This window comes from Gopherus flavomarginatus, chromosome 6 (genome assembly GCF_025201925.1).
Source record: "Gopherus flavomarginatus isolate rGopFla2 chromosome 6, rGopFla2.mat.asm, whole genome shotgun sequence".
NCBI lineage: Eukaryota > Metazoa > Chordata > Testudines > Testudinidae > Gopherus > Gopherus flavomarginatus.
In genome coordinates this window covers 125,769,251-125,791,459 of record NC_066622.1, presented here as the reverse complement: position 1 = coordinate 125,791,459, position 22,209 = coordinate 125,769,251, and the positions used below count along the sequence as shown (strand labels likewise).

General features: G+C 42.7%; 1 protein-coding gene across 1 annotated transcript; it reads left to right on the top strand.

Moving 5' to 3' along the window:
- The first annotated feature begins 458 nt into the window (after positions 1–458).
- LOC127053766 (pancreatic triacylglycerol lipase-like) lies at positions 459–21,487 on the top strand. The gene is made up of 13 exons (XM_050959040.1): positions 459–473; positions 1,642–1,690; positions 2,442–2,596; positions 3,581–3,706; positions 7,399–7,533; positions 9,330–9,438; positions 12,990–13,109; positions 13,385–13,504; positions 15,520–15,638; positions 16,607–16,736; positions 17,763–17,874; positions 19,914–20,081; positions 21,424–21,487. Exons 1-13 carry the CDS (start codon positions 459–461, stop codon positions 21,485–21,487), a joined length of 1,422 nt encoding a protein of 473 aa, XP_050814997.1.
- Positions 21,488–22,209: the final 722 nt, after the last annotated feature.

Sequence of the window (22,209 nt, the reverse complement as noted above, 5' to 3'; positions counted from 1 at the left end):
TCAGCTTAAAATGAAACCAGCTTCAACTACTTCTACAAAAGCACTGGAAGCTTCATATGTAGATCATTTGGCCCACTTGCCATCTGAGTTCAAGTCATATTTCCCCAACATTCAACACAACTCAGCTCAACTCGACCAGGTATGAAACCCATTCATTTTGTCAGATGTTAGCAGCAATAACCTCTCTGCCACTTAGCATGAAAATCTTGAGCTGTCCCCAGACCGTGGTCTGCAAATGAATTTAATGACTCCACACTAATGCAGTTCTGGTGGTGTTTAGTACAAAAAGCATACACTGACCTTGGGAACAATGCTTTGGATGTCTGTTACCTTTTGGGTCAACATTTCTTTGTGACGTCTCATTTTTTTCTATGACTGGAATCAAGACAAAGAGACTAAGTGTGGGGAAAAACCTAATTGTTGCTGTAGCTTCACTGTCTCCCAGAATGACAAGGCTCATGAGTGAAAAACAAGCTCAAGTATCACATTGAAATATAAGTACAATGTTTATATTCCATTTGATTTATTTTATATAGTAAAAATGAGAATGTAAGCAATGTTTCAGTAATAGTGTGCTATGACTCTTTTGTATTTTTATGTCTGATTTTGTAAGCAAGTCGTTTTTAAGTGAGTTGAAACTTGGGGTACACAAGACAAATCAGACTCCTGAAAGGGGTACAGTAGTCTGGAAAGGTTGAGAACCACTGGCTTAGTATATGGATTTTTTATCATTAAGGGTCTATGACCTTTACTCATACTAAATACCGTACTCTGCACTATATCAGAGGGGTAGCCATGTTAGTCTGGATCTGTAAAAGCGGCAGAGTCCTGTGGCACCTTATAGACTAACAGACGTATTGGAGCATGAGCTTTCGTGGGTGAAAACCCACTTCGTTGGATGCATGTCATACAAGGAAGTGGGTATTCACCCACGAAATCTCATGCTCCAATGTGTCTGTTAGTCTATAAGGTGCCACAGGACTCTTTGTACTCTGCACTGTCACGGGGTGAAATTTCTGGCCTGTGTTATGCAAGAGGTCAGATTAGATGAAGACAATGGTCGTATATGGATTTAAAATCTATACAGCTATGCATAATCCTCTATTCTTTAATGGGACTATTGAGAGCCACGTGCATAAAGGCAGCAGAACCCAGTTCAGAAGATCTGTTTATTTAGTAAAGCTATTTTTCTTTAAGTACTCTGAAAGCATCATGCATTGGCACATGCATTTCTAAAATGCACATTTAACAAAACACCTTCTTCTGCTCCAGAAATTTAACATGATAAAAACAAGTTACCTGATACATGTGCTGGAGCTGCTGTGTGTGTTTATGATAATCTACAAATGAAGTACACACCTGCCATTTTCCATCTTTCTGGGAGTTTCCTTTTGAAGAAAAGCCTCAAGGATAAGTCAGGTTATAAAAGCACACACAAAGTTTGTTTAGCAATTCCTGGAGACTCCAGGTAGAGCATTGAACAGTAAGTCACTTTTTATCTTATTTAGTAAAAGCTGCTGCTGAGACACTGTCATTGTGTGGTACAGTTACAGATTTATAATGAGAAAAAGGAATCGATACAAAGCTTTGCCTGTCAAATGGATTAGCCAGTCTAAGCTTTTCCCTTTTGACTTGTTCTAGATGCTTGGAATTTGGATTCTTGCACTTTTTCTACTTGGTACAGCCAGAGGTGAGGCATAGGATTTATGTTTATTTCAATACAGCATTTCTATTCTAATCACAATCATTTTCCTTTGCCAGGATTTTGCTTTATGTGATGAAGGTTCTATGTGTAATGACTATCTTGAGTTTGCAGCTCATTTATAAGGAGGGTGAGAGGTATGGTTTGCCATTCCCTCAGGAAGACCCAGCCTCAGTTTCTGAACCTGGCAGGTTGACAAGCAGGTTTACAAAACAGGAAGTATGGGAAGATTTCTTTCCCCCCACAATGTTGGTATCGTGGTCTTCTCCACAGGGCCATTAGATAAAGTGAAAGGACCTTTGTTCCTACTTCCTCCCTTGTGCATCCAGATTAGCATGGGCACAATCTGGCTGGCAATCAATTAGGTTCACATTGTGCAAATTGCCCAGGACAAGGGACAGTGCAGAGCCAGGGAGAGCCTATGGAGGAATATTCTCCAGAGAGTAGATCAAACCTTGTCAGGGGGAAATACATACTCCCCACTGTATGCTACCCCTATTCTGTGGGCCTGTGCAGAAGGCCTTTTCACCACTGGGGTGGATTGTGGCCCAGGGGGAGCAGTTGCTATGTCTGCCAAGGGCAATGCCTGCAGTTGTAACTGGCCTGAATGCAGGTTGCTGTGTTCAGAAAGCACCAAGACACCATTGGGGGAAAGGTGCTGTCGGGACAGAATGTGACAACTAGAACCTACCATATCTTTGCTCATTCACATCCTAATAATTTGATCTGTGTGCTACAGGAGAAGAAGTTTGTTTTGAAAGGCTCGGGTGCTTCACAGATGATAAACCATGGGCTGGAACTACAGAAAGACCAGTGGGAAAGTTACCATGGAGTCCAGAAACGATAAACACCCGCTTCTTTCTTTACACAAAAAAGAATCCTAATGACTTTCAAGTAAGATCTATTGCTGTTTAAATATTGCAAGTGACACGTACACACAGAATCATCACCTTCTAGTGCTCTTGGCATTCCCAAGGCCAGTAAGAGAAATGGTCAACTCTCCAATGTGGTCAGGAGGCAACATTTTCCAGCCCCTCCGAAATTTCCTGTCCACTGTACCCCGGGCTGGCTCTACAGTTTTCGCTGCCCCAAGCAGCGCACTGAATTGCCCCCCTGGGTGGCAGGGACAGTCCGTGCGCCCTTAGGGCGGCAGGTGCTTTTCCGCGGCGGCAGCAATTCAGGGGCAGCTTCTATGTTTAGCTGAAGCTACCCCAGACAGCTAAACATAGAATCTGCTATCGAATTGCCCTCATCGCGGAAATGCATCTGCTGCCCTAACGGCACATGGACTGTCCCCGCTGCCCGGGGCGGCAATTTCGTGCGCTGCTTGGGGGCAAAACAACAGGGACTGCCGCCCCGTGCAGAATGCTGCCCCAAGCACCAGCTTGGAATGCTGGTGCCTGGAGCCGGCCCTGACTGTGCCACAAGTTTCACTAAGTCACAAGGGACAAAATTCTTACTGGTGGCTGCAACAGGTGATTCTTTGAATAGACCCCTAAAGACTTTTCCAACCCTGTGCAAATGACAGACTGAAGGCTCCCTCACAAAAGTCACCCCTACCCACATGTCACATTTTTCCTGTGTCTACTGAGAAACGTTAGGAAAATCTGTAGCACTGGAAGTTGTTTGGTGGGAAATGGAAAGGACACATTAAAGGTGAAATCCTGGCTCCACTGAAATCAATGGTGAAACTCCTCAGCCCCTGTCCCACAAACATACACAGACCTAATGTCACATGTGTAAAGTTAAGTGCATATATAAATGCTTGCAGGATCTGGGCTTACATAATAACAGTGTTGTTTTCTATTCACATTGCTGTTTTGACAAGATTTTTATAGGAAATAGCTAAAACATTTACTATTTTAATATCTACAACAGGAGATCACTGCAATAAATCCAGCATCGATTGGCTACTCAAATTTCGATCTAAGCAAAATAACACGTTTTATTACCCATGGATTTCTAGGCCAAGGAGAAGAAACCTGGCTGTCGGACATGTGCAAGGTATGGTACTATCTGGATATTCTGTGATTCTCAAATCACTTAGTTCACATTTATGAAGGTATCCTTGTAAATTAATCGTTTTCTCTATGTCTGACCAATGCATATTGTGCCATCTGGGCTGACAAGAAGAGGAAAGCTGTCCACATCTATCTTTACAAAATTAAGACATAAAATGTTGTTCACCTGAAATCTAGTCAGTTCTAGCTCTGCTTCCAGGAAAAATCTTAAACAAAATGGGCCAAATTGTACTCTGTGTTGAAGTCAAAGGGTTTGTATAGACATAAATGATGACAGAGTTTGGTCCAATTAATGTTTTTTCTCTGATATACAACAAAAATGCAGTAAAATGTGGCTTAGAAATTAAGGAGATTCCAGAGTTTGTTAAATGGGGAGAGATCAAGTTTGTTGCTTCCCAGTTCTGCCGATAATGAGCTCGATTAAGCTGTCATGGTACAGGAAGGCTCTGAGTGTGGAAGGTCCACTGAGGAGAGGTGGGACTGCCCATGACACTGGACTGGGCCTGATAGCTGGGGAGATGACATGGCTCCTAATATATCTGTTCCAACCATCTGCCCCCAATGAATTTTTATTCATCTTCGGAACCATCTCCTCTTTTGACATTTATACAAGACATTTTTCTGTAAGTGAGCATTTGCAATCAGGATGGGTGAGCTGTCAGGGCAAAGCTGTGCGTTTAGTCCTTTGTCTCCAGTCAGTAGCTAATTCCAGTGAAGCCTGGAGCCCAATATCTGAAAATCACATTCTTTGTTTTGAAAGTTGGCACTTAAGACAGATTTTTTAAATATATTTTATATTGGTCTAAACAGACTGCTGCTATGATTGGTTATAATCCTTCTGTTTCTAAATAGGCATTAATATCAACAACTCAAATTTAGAAAATTTATAAAAAATCAATTCTCCTCGAAGAGCTGACTTGCTATCTGGTAAAATTCTGCTACTACTTCTTCTTTCTGACACCAATTGTGACCCACCTGCATCAGTGGATGGGGGAAATTGATGGGGCAGGTGGTGAAAGGGGCACAGTCCCAGTGGCAAGGAAGGGAGACACTTGTCAAGGGACAACAGTTTGCTCATCCCTTGGGAGTCTCTGGCACCCATTGGCCAGTTGGGGGAGAAGCAGGGGTGAAAGTAACTTAAAGGACTTACCGGTACTCCAGAGTCCTGCGGAGGGAGAGAGGCATTGACCGGATGAGGTATGGCCTCTATAAGAAGAGGTGGGCCTTTAAATCCCGGGGCTTTTAAATCAAGATTTAAAGGGCTCGGGGATTCAGCTGAAGCTAGGAACTGGGCCCTTTAAATCACCCCCGGAGCTACCAGCTGCAGAAACGGCTGGGAGCCCTGGGGTTTAGGCAGGGGCGAAAGTAATTTACATTTCTTACCTATATGGTCCAATCACAAGCAACCCACCTCTTCTACATACTTCATGGATCCCTCCAATTGCATTACATAGATAGGGAAAATAAAGCTACTATTACTAATACCAGTACTGTCTGTAATAAAACTTTACTATTGGAATAAGCCTGAAAAAGTGAAAACTCACTGTCACATTTTTCTCCATGTCTTCCCTCCTCCTCCAGCCAGGCTGCCGACACTAGGCTCCATGCTTTCTCCCTGCCTGGCACTCAGCAGCAGCAGGGGCTTCCCTCTAGCTTGCAGCTTACAGCAGGGAGCAGGGAGACTGGCTGAGGGAGGGAGAAGCCTGCCTCCTGCATAAGAACAGCTTAAATTCAGCTGTTTCCTGCTCAGTTCAGTAACATTTCAAAGAGGATCTGCAAGCAGTTTGGACATCACAACTATGATCCTCTACTGGGGAGGGAATGGGATAGATTTGAACTTGGAAATGGTTCCTGATTTTGATTGCATTTTTTGTGTATAGGAGATCCCCTCATCCTGGGGGCAGAAAAGAACTGCCTCTGCCATGGTCTCTCTCTCTCTCTCTCTCTCTCTCTCTCACACACACACACACACACACACACACACACACACACACACACACACACACACACACACACACACACACACACACACAACAACAACAACAACAAGTGGGAATGAAATTAACAAAGATGCCAAAAACGGCTCCTAACGCTGAGGGCTCAACTGCGCAGGGAACAGCTGAGGTTAAACTGTTCTTATGCAGGCAGCAGCACGCATCTCAGCCAGTCTCCCTACTGCAAGCTACAGCCTAGAGGAGAACCCCTGCTGACGGGGGCGTGGGAGGGGGGAAGGAATTCAGAGCCTTGTCTGCAGCCTGGCTGGAGGAGGGGGAGGGAGGAGACGGGAAACCAATGTGACAATGAGTTTTCCCCTTCCATCTGCTTTTATTAGCTCTGGATTTAAGCTGTGCAGCCAAATGCTTGTATTTGTTGTGTATATTAGTATTGGAGAGATCCCTTCATCCTGGGAGCAGAAAAGGACTGCCTCTGCCATGGTCAAACACACCCTTCCCTCCACCCCCCTGCTGTGAGTGAAATTAACAAGGATGCCAGAAACCACTCCTAACCCTGGGGGGCTGAACTGCTCAGGGAATAGCTGAGTTTAAACTATTCTTATGCAGGGGGCAGGCTTCTCCCTCCCTCAGGCAGTCTCCTTTTCTTACCGGTCCTCCATACAGGCCTGTACCGGTTTACTTTCACCTCTGGGGAGAAGGGTGCTGATTGGCCAGCATTCCCCAACTCCCAGGATTTTAGCCCAGTGCAGGAGACATGTGGAGCCTTTTTGGGCTCCATTCCAGCAGTAAAATGCTATTTCTTTATCTTTGTGCGCTACTAGAAAGAGCCCTCTAGTTGACAGCTCTGCACAAAACCACCCTTTTGCAGCTCCAAAAGCAACAATACACAAACACAGGACTTTGCTAACCTTCTCCCTGTGCTGAATCCTCCTCCTCTCTCCAGCTTTTATCCCCTCCTTCAAATTTCCCATTGTTTGGTTCTAAATGACCTCAATCTCCAGATCACCAAAGAGACTGGTGGTCCATTGATCACAGTTTGAGAACCACTGACATACAGCCAGGTTCTGCCATCCTTATTCACAACAAGAAGTACTTTACTTGCTTTCATTGGCATTACCGCCACGTAATCCAGAGCATAACATAATATACAAACTATATCACAGCTGTTAAAACAGAGTGTCTTTAGCAAACCATTCCACAGGTCAGAGCAAGAAAAGCAAAATCTAATATTATGTGACAGATAGCTGAGCGGATACTTTACTGTGTGGATACTAAAACAAAACCATAAACTTGAAACCAATGTAAACTGACAGCAGAAACTTATGTATCCTCTTGAAAACAAAAATCCATGTGTTTGATAAATACAGAACATATGTAAGTTCTTAATTATCCAACCTTTTAATTATTATGGAAAATATATGCTTCTAACTGAATTTATAATTTATAGGCTGTGTCTTCGCATCATTTACATAAAGAATCAAGATATGAATAGAGTCCTGGTGTAATATAGAAGGTGCCACAGGATTCTTTGCTGCTTTTACAGATCCAGACTAACACGGCTACCCCTCTGATACTGGTGTAATATAGGGACTGTACTTGAAAAAATGTACAGGGAATTCATATGACATTTGTAAGTCTCTGACTGCATTAAGTAATCAGCAAGCTGAACCGGGGTTGATAATATTTGCTTCTGTTCTTTTCAAATCTATATTTGCACCAGAGGATGTTTGAAGTGGAAGACGTGAACTGCATCAACGTAGACTGGAGTGGTGGGTCAAGGTGCCTATATTCCCAGGCAGCAAACAATATCCGTGTCGTGGGTGCTGAAGTGGCTTATTTTGTAAATGTGCTTAAGGTAAGGGGTCTTCTTCTTGTTCCATAATAGGATTATAGTCATAGAGCTGCTGAAATTTATTCTAATCTAAATAGACAATGACAATGAATTGTCATATAGCCAGCAAAAGACTCCTCCCAGCAAAAGACGGTTCTCCTCCTTTGAACTCCTATCAATTCCCCCATAATACACAGAGTTTGAATATTTTCATGCTGCGATTACTTTTATATACTCTTGTGGATGTGAAGGGTTGGGTAGTTTTAAAGATAGAGAAGTAATGAACACAGCAAATTACCCTTTCTCAGCCACGAAAGCTATAGGACCCATCTTAAGTGATACCCATACAAAAGCCTACAATAATTGGCCATTGGATAGCAACAGCCACCTCCCAGGGGGAGAGAGCAGGGTGCTCTCCCCAATCCATGAAGAAGTTTCACCTAGGTATGGGTGTTTGGGGACAGGTGGGATCTTCCCAGCTGCTCTAGGGCAGGGAGATGGGGTGTGGGTCTGTAATCAAACTAAGAGCCAGATGTTCAGCTCGTCCAAATCACATAGATCTCAGATATTAGGAATGGCAATAAACAAAAACCTGTAGGAGAACACTTCAATCTCCCTGAACACACAATAGCAGATCTAAAGGTAGCCATCCTGCAGCAAAAAAACTTCAGGACCAGAGTTCAAAGAGAAGCTGCTGAGCTTCACTTCATCTGCAAATTTGACACCATCAGCTCAGGATTAAACAAAGACTGTGAATGGCTAGCCAACTACAAAAGCAGTTTCTCCTCCCTTGGTTTTCACACTTCAACTGCTAGAAGAGGGCCTCATCCTCCCTGATTGAACTAACCTCGTTATCTCTAGCCTGCTTCTTGCTTGCATATATATACCTGTCCCTGGAAATTTCCACTACATGCATCCGACGAAGTGGGTATTCACCCATGAAAGCTCATGCTCCAATACCTCTGTTAATCTATAAGGTGCCACAGGACTCTTTGCTGCTTTTATAGATCTACTGATGTCAATGTAACTCACCATTTTACACCACATGAGGCTCTGGGGGGCATTTTCAAAGGCACAAAGGGCCATTAGGGGCCTAATTCCAGTTGAAAGTCAGTAGGAATTAGGCACCTAACTGCCATTTTTGCCTTTGAAAATCTCTCCCTCTGTCCCTAAATCTAATGACTTAAAAATGCTTGCAACCAGACCTGAGTGAAGCTATGAGGAGAGGGATGGTTCCTAATATTTTCTGAACTAATTTGCCTCTGGTTAGCGTAAATACTAGAGGGCTGGCTCTCCATTTCCTTGCAACCTGCGTTGTCAATTACATCAGTGCAAATTAGATATCAGAATGGTAGTGTTTAACACTCACATTGCACTGGTGCTCACTCCAACACAAGGTGCAAAGCAGTGGAGAATCAGGCCTTAGAGTGAGGGTGTCTTACACAAGAGCAGCCATGAATTTTTTTCCCTTTGCCATTCATGAGTTGGCTAAAACAATGTCCACAGGAAACCAAATACACTTCGTTCGCTGTGGGGCAGGGAATAAGGGGTCTGGCTGGTGGAATCATGACTATCCACTGCCAAAATCTCACATGTGTGCAGAAGTTGCAGAGGTTAATAATGCCTTGAGGCTGTAGTAGCAGCTACTGAATGACTCTGTTACTGCTCTACATCCTGGACTCTGTCCTCCTTCCAATTCCATGGACCTCTGCTCTGTGCAGCCCATTTCTGGCTTTAGTTGTGTGAACCAGAGCTTCTCTCTAGGCCTCATATTAGAGAAAATATAGATTCCCTTTTGTTACAATTGATGTTTTCCTCAGGAACAATATGGATACTCTCCTTCCAAAGTCCATTTCATTGGCCATAGCCTTGGAGCACATGCTGCAGGGGAGGCAGGGAGAAGAAGTCCAGGCTTTGGAAGAATAACTGGTAGGTTAATGAATTATAGTTCAGTTTGTACCAATGAAGAATTTGAAGAGAGCATTGTTAGACCTTAACATTACCTCATGTTTTTTTACTAAAACAACTACAGTATCTGACTGAAGTAAAACCCTGCAGTGTAATGAACTGGTGAGTATGAGTGTGTTTGCCACTGCCCCCTACAGGATGGAATCAGAACTGCACAACTGTATTATAACCATTTTGCTAACAGCCAAAATTGTGCCCTCCCTCAATAACACCATCCAGCTCTCAGGAAGGTATTACCCAGGTGGGAATCTCCATAAGGATCCCTTCATGGTGTTCTTGTCCTAACTTTAATCTTTGGGGGAGGAGGTATATACCCCCTGAAGAATGTCCCTGAGACCTTCTTACATCAGGGCTGAATTTGTCCCCAAGAATCTCTGCATGAAGTGCAGTGCACAGGAGATGGTTAGCTGCATGAGGTAGTGATCTGCACCAGCATCCCATCTCTAGAATATGGCTGGCCTCTGCTCTGTATAGCAGGTCCCCTTTTGTCAGGGGGAAGGATAGCTCAGTGGTTTGAGCACAGGCCTGCTTAAACCCAGAGTTGTGAGTTCAATCCTTGAGAGGGTCACTTGGGGAACTGGGGTAAAAATCTAAGGATTGGTCTTTCTTTGAGCAGGGGGTTGGACTAGATGACCTTCTGAGATCCCTTCTAACCCTAATATTCTATGATTCTAGCTGTGCTCTAAGGATGGTCCCAGGGAGCATGGGTTATTCTGGCTCAATACATGATGACTTGACACTGTGGCATGCTGCACAGTGCAAACACACAATAATCTACATTCATTTGACAGATTTTAATTTACTTGAACCAGTGTTAATGAGTCTGATTTTTCCCAAAGCATTTGCCCAACCCTATTATGACAATGTAGGCTTGACATGGTGATTCCCACTTTCCTTATCCTGGTAGATTTTCTCCTATCATTTCCTTTTCTCATTAAGCCAGCTTGTGCGGGTGCAGCCGTATGCCCAGTATTTAAGATCACCCACTATTTGGAGGCCTGGCAAAGTGTGCTGTAGGCAGCACAGTAGTGAGCAGAGCTAATTGTTTGGTGCCATGGTTTTGCTGTCCAATATCCATTCCCAGAAAAGGATTAATTGAAATGGATGTAGCGAAGAAAGAAGGTTGAGCCTTCAAATGTAACCCTTTAATCTCCCTGCTTTGCTAGGTTTACATCAAAGCCTTCACATCTGGGCAATGCATTTACACACATTTTTTCTAGTTTATGTTATTTTTCCAGCAGATTTTTTTTAGTTTAATTTCTTAGGTTTTAAAAAATAACAGGAAAACAAAAATGTGCAGTGAAACTAACCATAGCAACTGTTTTAGGGCTTGATCCTGCAAGAGGCTGAGCACTTAGGCCCTAATCTAGCCAACCATTTAAGCATGTGTTTAACTTAAAGGTTGTGAGCGGTCCTATTGGTTTCAATGGAACTACTCCAATGCTTAAGGTTAAGCACATGCTAAAGAGCTTTGCTGGAGCATGGACAGAGCGCTCAGCATCTTGCAGGGTCAGGCCCCATGAGCCATTAAGGTATTAGGTCAAACCCTAACCCCCTCTCCCTTAAGCTCCTTGGATGCAGCAGGCTTGACCTCAGTAGAAATGCCACTGTTCCATTGTGCAGAGGAGAACAAGCAGAATCACAGAATGTGCAAAAGGATTCCACAATCACCTGCATAACCCCAGCACAATGCTCCATGGTAGCTATCTCCGGGGGATTGTGCAAAGGGTTCATAACTGGGTGGGAAGAGTGACACCAGAATGGCCATTGAGTCTGCCAACAGCAGTCACTGGCTGCAAAACCTTCTTTGAATTAAAAGAGAGAGAGAGCACATCAGCCTGTGGCCACTACTACAGCTCATGGGCCAGAGTAATAGCTGCAGACAGAGTGTTCAGTACCCTGGTACTGGGTTGGATGGATGGGCGGAGAATTCCCTCCTTTCAGAAGCCACATAGGTAACTCACACAAAGCTCCTTTACACCAGGGCTGTGGCCTTCACGTTTTATGAATATAGTCCAGACAAGCTGCAACTTGACTATTTTTAGTAATGTTATTCATTATGCCAAGAGAGCTCCTGCACAGCAAACCAATCTATCACGTAATACACATTTACTTACCTACTTCTGAAAATACAGCTAATGTATCCCCTGGACTTCAGTGTCAGGCGGTTTTACAGACATTCAGCACTCACCCGGACAAGTTGTTTGTTTGGACTCCTTGTTCAGCACACAGGCCAGACCAAGAGGGATGTGCATTAGGCAGAAAAGCTGCCCCTCATGCACAGATGCCAATTTGAGATGTTATTAACTTAAATTTTTTCCATTATAGCATCTTCCAAAGAGCCTGGGCCTGCCAACCCTTGGACTAGTAGTCTGCAAATTTCAACTTATAAACAAAACTAAAGCTGCTGCCCACGGAAAGCATCAGATACCAGCACAGGATAATAAGTGCTTTGTAATTTACAGGATTTTACAAGCACCTGAGACGGATACAGTGAATGAGACAGAAAATGAGTCTCAGTTTCATGCTAATGTCAAAAGCAGGTGTCTAAAGTTAGGCTACGTCTACACTTGCAATTGAAGGACAAAACTTTTGTTGTTCACAGCTACTTAAGCCCCCCATACGGGAGCCACAGGAGCAGCGCGCGGGGCGGCGAAATTGCCGTGTGCCTAGGGTGCCAAAAACACTGGTGCCGGTCCTGGCCACGGCAAGTGCCTGTGTGAATGCCCGCGTTGTCGGCAGAAGAGCATTCCTGTCGACAACATGAACCCCACTTGTTGGGGATGGATGTATTTTGTCCGCAAAAGCGCCGACAAACAGCATTCATACAGCCCGACTTTTAGCAACACGGCCATGTTACTAAAAGCTGTGTAATGTAGACATGGGCTTAGGCTCCAAAATCTGTATCAGGGCACCTAAATAAGCATCATGATTTTCAAGCATGTGGAGCACCCAACAGCTCCCACTCACTTCAAGCACTTCTGAGAAACAGACCACTCAGGATATGGATTTAGGAGCCTCACTTCAGGCACTCTTAAAAAAAATGTTAACCTAAAACAATAATCTGTGTTCCAGTTGTTGGGATTCAAGACTAAACATTTATGAGGCCAGATCCTCAGCTGGCAAGAATTGGTATAATCCCATTGACTTTAATGGAGCTACCAATCTACACCAGCTGGAGATCTGTCTCACGTTGTTTACCAGAGCTGTAACTAGGCATTTTAGCGCCCGAGTGAACGCTCATATTTGCACCTCTACCATTTTTTTACCCCATTTTACCACTACCCCCAGCTTTGCTTCCTGGGCTGTTACCCTGCTCACCCTGCTATGGTTACAGCCTTGGCATTTGCCACTGAGAGATCGATCACACTATATATTTCTTAGCAACTCTAATTCTGAGGTAAATAAAACTATGTGGCCTCCCTAGACCCATCTTCAATTATTTACAGTAGTATAGCTAGCAAGCTATATTTATTTGCACGCACATTTAATGGTGGATATATTTCTTTAAGGACTGGATCCTGCTGAGCCTTATTTTCAAGATACTCCAGTTGGAGTCAGACTGGATAAGACTGATGCAGCCTTTGTTGATATTATTCATACTGATACAGCTCCCACAATTCCGAATCTGGGTAAGTTTCCAGCTGCATTGTATTATTATTATTGAATTGTCCTGTGGTAGCACCTAGGAGTCCTAGTCACAGAATATGACCCTATTATGCTAGGTGCTGTACAAATACAGGAAAAAAACAACAAAAAATAAACACACACAACCAAAAATATCCACCAGTTATTGCCTCAAAAAGCTTACAAACTATAGCCCTAGCATTAGCAGTAGAGCTGCTGCCACGAAATACATGACAGTATTTAAATTAAAATTTGCTTCCCCCCGTTACAAACATTGCAGGTTTTGGAATGAGCCAGGCTATAGGACATCTTGATTTTTATCCAAATGGAGGAGAACAAATGCCAGGATGCGCGAACAATCGTATTTCACAGATTGTTGACATTGATGGAATCTGGGAAGGTAAATATGTTAAGCAGATGATGACTTCTATTGAGGGTCAACATCAAAATGTATTGAGCTAACATAACAGCAATCTTCTTATTTCAACTATTTTTGATACTTTTCTTTATGAATGCCAACAATTACAGCCACAAACAACAATGAAACTGATAGTATGGTCCAAATGTACTCTGGGGGACACATTCTGGTAGAGGGATCAAAGAATGAGTAGCACGAAGGTTTTGCTTGGGGAAAAACTTGATGGGGTTGAGGTTTGGTGTCTCTAACTCCAACCATCCAGAGTGTCTGCATTGTCAAGTAATGGGTATCTGTACAAGGTTGGGAGCGAGGAGCAATAACAATAGTTCCTGCTCCCCTTCCATGTGTGTTTGGGCTCCATGGGTCTGCAAAGACCCAGATTCCACCAGCCATGTTCCTTCAAGGACCTTGGTGGATCCACTCTTTAAATTATCCAGCTTTGGATCTAATGGAGCAAGATTAACTGGAGTTTATTGTAAATAGTCCATTATGCTGCCAAATAACAGGAACAAACTTCAGTGTGATTGTTCCAGTGCCCCTTGCTCTGTTCCTAGGTAACTCCACAGTAGAAACAAATATTCATTAATTGGTCTATCTCATAAGACACTGCTGCCAGTTATCTACTCAAAGAAACAAACTCTACTCAAACTGTGCCAGAAGTTTAGCTCTGGAAAAACAACATTCAACTTTGTTTCTATTATGTAGTCACCTGGCAGCCGCACTGGGTGGGAGTGGGAACAATAATATTCATGCCTATTTCTGCTATGGGATCTCTGGCTTCAATTGTTTTGTGAGCTTTTGCAGTTATATTCAAATGTGTTTCTGTTCTGTTGTTACCTGTGATCAATTTGGGTTGCACTGGAACAATGTAATTTTTATTAGGCACTAGGAAAGCGTTTGGCGTATGATAGATCATGCACACTCAGATTTGTTCCTTATTTTGTATATTCCAAATCCTGTTGTTGTTATTATTGTTAAGAATCCTGTACATAGTGCCATAAATTTACATTGTACCTGACAGGACATTAATAAAGCACATACCCTGCCCTCAAAAAACTTGCAGTCCAAGATCCCAAAACTGCCAAAGAATCCGCAAGCATGAACCTTTACACCTTTGGGAAATCACATTGATAAATCAAAACATACAGTAAGGACAAGACCCCAGCTATAGCAGACATATTTTCCCTCTCATAAAACCTGAACATTTTCCTGGGATTTCTTTCCTAGCCTTTTCCTACATTATTATGAGCACCTTAAAAATCATGATTCTATGAATTTCTTGCAATTACTGGCCTATTTCTGCAGTCTTTACTCACAAATTCTTGCCTGTGTAAGTACCGATCAAGCTTTTTATCAATAATAATGCAGAAAAACCCCTTGCACTTAATTACTTCTTTTTTTTAACCTAAACCCAGAACATTTAAGGAATTTTAGTACAAAACAACATATTTAAAATAATAACATGCCCCTTCGCCCCCTCCCCCCCCAAATAATCAGGTGGCCAGATCCTCAGTCTGCATAAATCAGCATTGCTCCAGGAAGCTCAGTGTTAAGGAGGACATAATACTTAACACTGCATTTTGTTTCCTTTTATATGACGATAAGGTGAGCTGTTTCCTACAGAGGCCCTTTATTCATTTTGGCGAGCAGTAATGCAATTAATCACACATTGTGGGGCTACTCATGTGAGTAAGTATTCACCAACATGAACAAGGATTGCACAATCAGCCCCTATGTTTGTTACACATCTGCATTTTACAAGTTCTGTATTACGTGCATTTCACAAAGGGTAAATATAGTCACTGAAGAAATAGGTCTCAAACTGCAACTCAGGTGCTGCCCAGAATTGTGACAATGTAACTTGGGGATTTACAAATCATTCAAATGACATGATCAGTTCAACACCACAATTCCAATTTAAATAGTTTACACAAAAGAAAAAACCTAACAACCAATAGCTTTGCAGTACGATATGTAATAGGTGCTTCTTTCCACAGGAACTGTTGACTTTGTTGCTTGTAATCATCTACGAAGCTTCAAGTATTATTTTGAAAGCATCATCTCTCCCAATGGCTTTCTAGGATACATCTGTGATTCATATGACATTTTTCAGACAGTAAGTCATTCTCACATCCCAGCGGATGAGTGGCACTTGTCTGTGCATCTGCATGAGGTAGAACCAGACTCTATTTGGCTCAGGACACTTTGCACTGTGTGAGTGCAGGCATAAGAGGAAGGAAGGGGTGCGCTGGGGCATTGGGGGATGGGGATGAGGCACAGAAGGGGCATGGTGGAGCAGAGTTATGCCTGGCTTTACAGTGGCCTGAGGTTTCTGAGAGACCTCATGCCGGTGGCATACGTTAGAGCTGCTCCTGCAACCTCTCACCCCCTGGGTCAAAGAGTGGATCAGACAGGACGAAGAATCTGCCTGAGTAATTATTTATTGCGCACATCCAAGGAGAAGTGAGCACAGCAAAGAATTTTGAAATAAAATCATTTACCTTAAGGTTCAGTGCATGCTCAGTGACTCCCCTGATGACCTCAAGGAACAAATACAGATGGGATGTGGCCAAAAGCCACTGCTTTCTCCTTTGTCCCATAGCTCCATCTATGACCCCGCTCTGTTAGCTAACACTATGGCAGGCTCATCAACCTAGCTATGTGGCCCACCCACCACTGGAGGGGAACAGAGCTTCACACGCAATGGGTAAATAACAATAATACCTTTGCACCATCAAAGCACTTTACAGCCACTCATTAGAAGAGCTGGGGAGAGCATGATTCCTGTCTGCTACCCCCATTTTAAAGCACTGAGTTTAAGAGAGGGAACTTAGAGAAATGGAGAGGCCTCCTCCTCATGAACAGCAAACTGTGATGAAGTACAAAGGAGACATCCATGCCTTCAAATCCATGAGGTGCCAGACAGGGCCCTTCCACCTCCTGCTCTCTCTATGGCAGCATATTTCAAGCTGAGTTAGAGTTAGCCCATAGACATGGCTTAGCAACATTTTTCTGTGGCCAAATGATTTTTTTCCTGTCTCCTTGGGATAGAGCCTCATTAATTGGCACATGTATTTCGATTAGGAAAACTGCTTCCCATGCCCCAAAGGCGGGTGCCCCCAAATGGGTCACTATGCGGATAAGTTTAAGGACAGAGTTACTTCTGGGATCCAGAAACTTTATCTGAACACTGGAGAGGCCAGCGATTTTGCTCGTAAGTTCCTACTTTTTTACTTGCTTCTACTTAAACATGAGCACCAACATAATTTAAAATATTTCCCTCTCACTTTAAATTAGTTTTACTGGACAAAGGCCCTTAACGTGGTGGAGAAGCAGAGCGCTGTATCATCATGCCCCCTCCCCTCCCTGTCTTGACGACACCAGTCCCAGAAAGCCCCCAATATAACTCCATAGGTGTGCTTTGACTTCTATATTTTGGGGGACAGCTCCAGTCTGGCCAATGGAGCTATGCGTGGGGTGGGGGCAGCAAATTCCATGCCAGCCCAAGGCTTACAGTTTGGGGGTGAAATGCCCCCTCACCCCCCAAACTATGCCCATGCAGAACTCCTTCCCCTTATGCTGTGGGTGGGGACGCAGCTGGAATAGGAGGTTACATAGCCACCTTTCTCAGCTGTAAGTCAACGGAAAGTTCCCCTACATGGAATACTCCTTTGGCCATCGGATGCTTTAAATCCTCTTTGCCCTGCTTATGGGCCAGAAAATCCAGTCCTCACTCTTCAGGGTTGTTCCTTACAACGCCCCCAAGTTGTGAATAGATACTCTCCTGGTCACTATGACAAGCAATATGTTCCTTCTATCACATCATGGACTATTTTTCACAAATAAACACAAAGTCCGTGAATTTCCTCTGCCTTGGATCTTCGTGTAGTCATTCACGCTGTGCAAACTGGGAATAAAATGCTACTACTAGTGTGAGCGGAGAATTGTGATTTGCTAGGGTTTGACACTCATTTTCCTCAGCTGTAAATGACTGCAGAGTGTGCAAAGCAGTGGAAAAGCAGGCTCCTAGTATTCTCCTATAAAAACATTCTCTTCTATTCTATGCTATTCTCATCATTCCAGTTAGGTTAGGATTTAATCTTGAGCTCAAAGTGAAGCGACGGTCATGTTTTTCCTCTGTTTTGTCCTGAAACATAAAGTACTGATAGAAAATGAAAATTTGGCATGTTGTGTTTGTTTCTATAGGTACAATCTAATTCATTTTATTTCTGCTGTGTAGGTTGGAGGTATAAAGTATCTGTGGCAATTGCTGGAAAGAGTAAAGTGAGTGGGTATGTAAATATTGCCCTGTACGGCACTGGAGGAAACACAAGGCAATATGAAATTGTTCAGTAAGTTCAGTATTATAATGAAAAATAAGCTTCTCTGCTATAGGAATATTTAATTCTTCTATTTTTAATTAATGCTTCTTAATCTATAGGCCAAATGCTGCTCTCACATCCAGTGGTGTAAATCCATATTAACTGTATTGACTCTGGATTTATATCAGAAGAAGAGTTAGAATTTAGCCCTACTTCTCTGATAGCTATAAGGATACAAGAACCTGGGCCTAGATGCTGATCTCAGTTGTAACTTAACTGAATTCTAAAATGATACTATGGATTTACACTAGTATAATTCTGATCCCTTATCTTTTGCATGTTTGTAAAATGTTGTATCAGTTTATGGTGCTAGCTCATAAGCAGTGCTACCAGCTCGGCCTATAATCAGGGTTGCCTGACACTTTCTTTCACAAAACCCTATTTTTGTGTGCTCGTTACTTTGCCAAACTTTAACCATTTCTGCTGAAATTTCCTATGTCAGGTGTCTGTTTTGGACAGAAAGACAGGCAGATATTATAGTTCAGCTAGAATGGTTCAGGTGTTTCTGAGAAAGAGATAAGGGGAAAATACAGTGTTTTGCCCATGTTAAAGAAATCCTTGCAAACTTTAAATTTACCAGTGGGGTCATCCTGGTGTCAGGACTGTGTCTTTTGCCATCTCCATGAAAATTCATCCATATTTCTGAAAAATCTCAGTTTGCACATGGTTAGTAAAGACCTGTTGGAGTTTGATGTTAAATTCTCCAAAGAATCCATCTGCACTGAGTATGCTCCAGCCCCTCACAAATGCTATTTGCAACCACATTGTGCATTCATCATCCCAACAAAGCTGTTGAGTATGCTCTATCCCATGGTTGCAGGGGCTGAGCAAGACTTTCCCTGCAGATGTTGCTCTAGGCAGCCAGGAGCCACTGTGGCACCAGGCCCAGGAACTGAGAGTAGGGACACTGTGTCTGTTGTACCCTCAATGTTCCCTCATGCCTGGCAGCAAGGAGGAGAAGAAAACATCCTAACTGGAATGCGGAGATGTGAGGAGGTGCAAGAAACTGGAAGAGAACAGGATTAGTGGGAAGATGGGGTTGTGGAGCCAAAGTGCAGGGGATAGATGGGGGTGAAGGGCACGGAAGCAAAGAGAGAGGAAGCAGGAGCCAGGGGGTGGAGGTTTGATGTGGCGGGGCAGGGATAGAGGAAGATGGATGGTACGTGGTCAAGTAATTTAAAAGAGATAATATGCAACTGTAAAAAGAACAGGAGTACTTCTGACACCTTAGAGACTAATAAATTTATTTGAGCATAAGCTTTTGTGGGCTACAGCCCACTTCATCAGATACATAGAATGGAACATATAGTAAAGCGATATATGTACACATATAGAGAACATGAAAATGTCTCTTGGATGAGTCTACACACCTACATTTTGTAGCACATATGGCACCATGCCTGTGTTTTGTAAATGAACTGAAGATAAAACAGGTTTAACATATGTGTAAAACACGGCCAAGACCCTGCCTACGCTACCAAATGTAACCATGCTGCAGCCAAGCCTTAGGGCACTGCGTTGTAACTGGATCCCCTGGAACACCATATTTTAATATAGGTGAGGTACTATAGAGCATGTACATGCCAGGCAAACATCTCTTTGATCAGCAGGTAATGCATTCTGATGAACATTGATTTCATATGAGGACAGGGAAATTTCATTTACAAATTTTGATATAACATGAAGGTTTACATGATATTGAGGTAACCGAGACAATAGAATGGGTTACCTAGGGAGGTGGTGGAATGTCCATCCTTAGAGGTTTTTAAGGCCCGGCATGACAAAGCCCTGGCTGGGATGATTTAGTTGGGATCGGTTCTGCTTTGAGCAGGGGGTTGGACTGGATGACCTCCTGAGGTCTCTTCCAACCCTAATCTGTGATCCTTACTCTTTGACAAGCTGAAGGCTATGTTTACTATCTATATGCTACTATTGCTATTCAAACAACTACACTGTATTGGTAATTAATATTAAACTTCATTGGACATTATATACTTTTGTTCTTGAAGGGGGACCCTCAAACCAGGCGAAACATATGCCAAATTCATTGACGTTGAAATTAATGTTGGGAGAATTACTAAAGTTAAATTTCTTTGGGACAACCATGTCGTAAACCCAACTCTACCCACACTAGGAGCAGCAGCGGTCACAGTACAAGCTGGAGAAGATGGAAATGTGTATGTATATTTATTGTGAAAATCTCAAATTCTTTAGGAACTACAAGGACAGCATGACATATGAGGGTAATAGTGCTTGCACAAGAACAGCTATTTAGAGTTTTAAAATAAAGAAAGAGGAAAAGTTTAAATTTCCTTCCCCACAAGATACCGATGTAGCTTATTGGTACATTAAATATTTCTGTCAGATATTGTCAAGAAAAAATTATAAAAACATCTGGATTTGGCTTCAACAGGAGCAAAGTTTTTGTATAAACCTCTGTGTTTTGGGTAGGAAAGATTTACCTAAACCATGATTAAGTTATCAGCACAGCTCTTTCCAGATATCGGGCTATTGAGTACTGTAAGTTTTACACTAGAAATGGCCATCAGTGTTTAAAACTTACATCAGGGGGTCTGATCCACTGTCCATTGAAGTCAATAGCAGTCTTCCCACCTACTGATTTTAATGCGTGTTGGATCAGGCTCTGGAAGACTAAGAGGTAATGGTAATATGTCTTCAGGTCCCACAGACAGAGCTAGTAGTTATAAATTGTGCTTAAAAGACCTGATCCAAAGCCCACTGAACTCCACAGAAAGACTCCCATTGATTTAATTGGATTTTGGATCAGGCCTTAAGACTGTAGACTGTAGAAGCAGTGTACAGCATGGCACTTACTGATTGGAAGGTGCTTATTAAGTTAATTCTTTTAAAACAGCATGTTTCAATCAGTTACCCACCAATGGTGTTGTGTTACCTTTTCTGCCCTTCTGAATGGAGACACAATGAAGTACGAAGTACATTCAATGGGTCATGGATATAATTTTAAAAAAATCACACAACTAAAGTCCATTCACTTGAAATAGAGATGTGCTAGGGGAATCTCAAGCAAACCAAAATCTTCACAGACCAGTGAATTATGGTACAGCAGAGCATACAAGTCTACTTCTGGTTTTTGCATTCAACAGATCAACATGCTGAGGGACACTGTTCCCAAAAACGTCCCATCAGCTATTCTATTTATTCATGTCTTGGCAAACACTGAGCAATCATCATCTCTCTAATGCTGGTGGCATGCAAATTCAACAGAAAAAGTATAAAACCAAAGGAATGAAACCAAAAGAGAGAGGCCAACCAATCAGGATGATTAGAGTCCCTTGGAGGTTTAGCAAGACATACTATTTCACATTTAGCAACCCAAAGCATTTGCTTGTTCTTTTGTGCCAATGTAACAATATTCTATCATAATTTTGTCAAAAAACAAATTAGGTTGGCTTATTCTATTAAAAAACACTGGTACTATTACAAAAAATAAATAAATCTAGACACACTAAAAACACTTTACATATTTTTTCTCCTCAGGTTTAATTTCTGTGGCAGCGAAACTGTGCAAGAGAACGTTCTACAAACTCTTACATCTTGCTAACAACATACAAAAATGTCAGCCCAGTGTGTTAGTATTAATAAAAGTTGATAATGCAGAACTGCCCCGCTTGTTCTATCATCATTATTTGTATTGTGGGAGAACCCAAAAGGTGCTGGCCACTATGCAAATGTACAAGAAGACACGCTCCCTGCGTGTAGGGACTTAAAATGTTCAAAGATGCAAACATATGGAACATAGGGAACAAGGATATGATACGTAAGCATAGTGATCAAGGAGGTTGTCATCTGTTAAGGAGGTGAATTGGTTGTCTCAGATCAGAGGACATACTGAAGTAAATCTTGATCTCAGTTACTCCCATCTGACCCCACTGAAGTCTCTGGAGCTGCACAGGTACAACTGAGTGCAGAGTTTAGCCCAGCTAATGTTTCCACAAACTGATATAAGTCTCACATTGCCCAATGTGTAAAAACAGACAGACTGAGTCTGAGCGTTCAGAGAGGTCACACAGAGGCAAGTGAACATGGACAAGCTGTGGATGAAGAAGCGAAGGAGAAAGGGTATTTGTGAAAACATAATTTTTAATAACTCTTACAATCCTGCTCCATACGGGCACTCATAGTCACACAGGATCCAATACTAAGCTGGCTCGTTCAGGCAGGCGTAACAGCCCCTTAAGAAGTGAGCGTGTTCCATTGTGGCCATACTGGTGAGTCAAAAAAACAGAAGACTCATCCAGGTGAATCTGCAGCCACTTACTCACT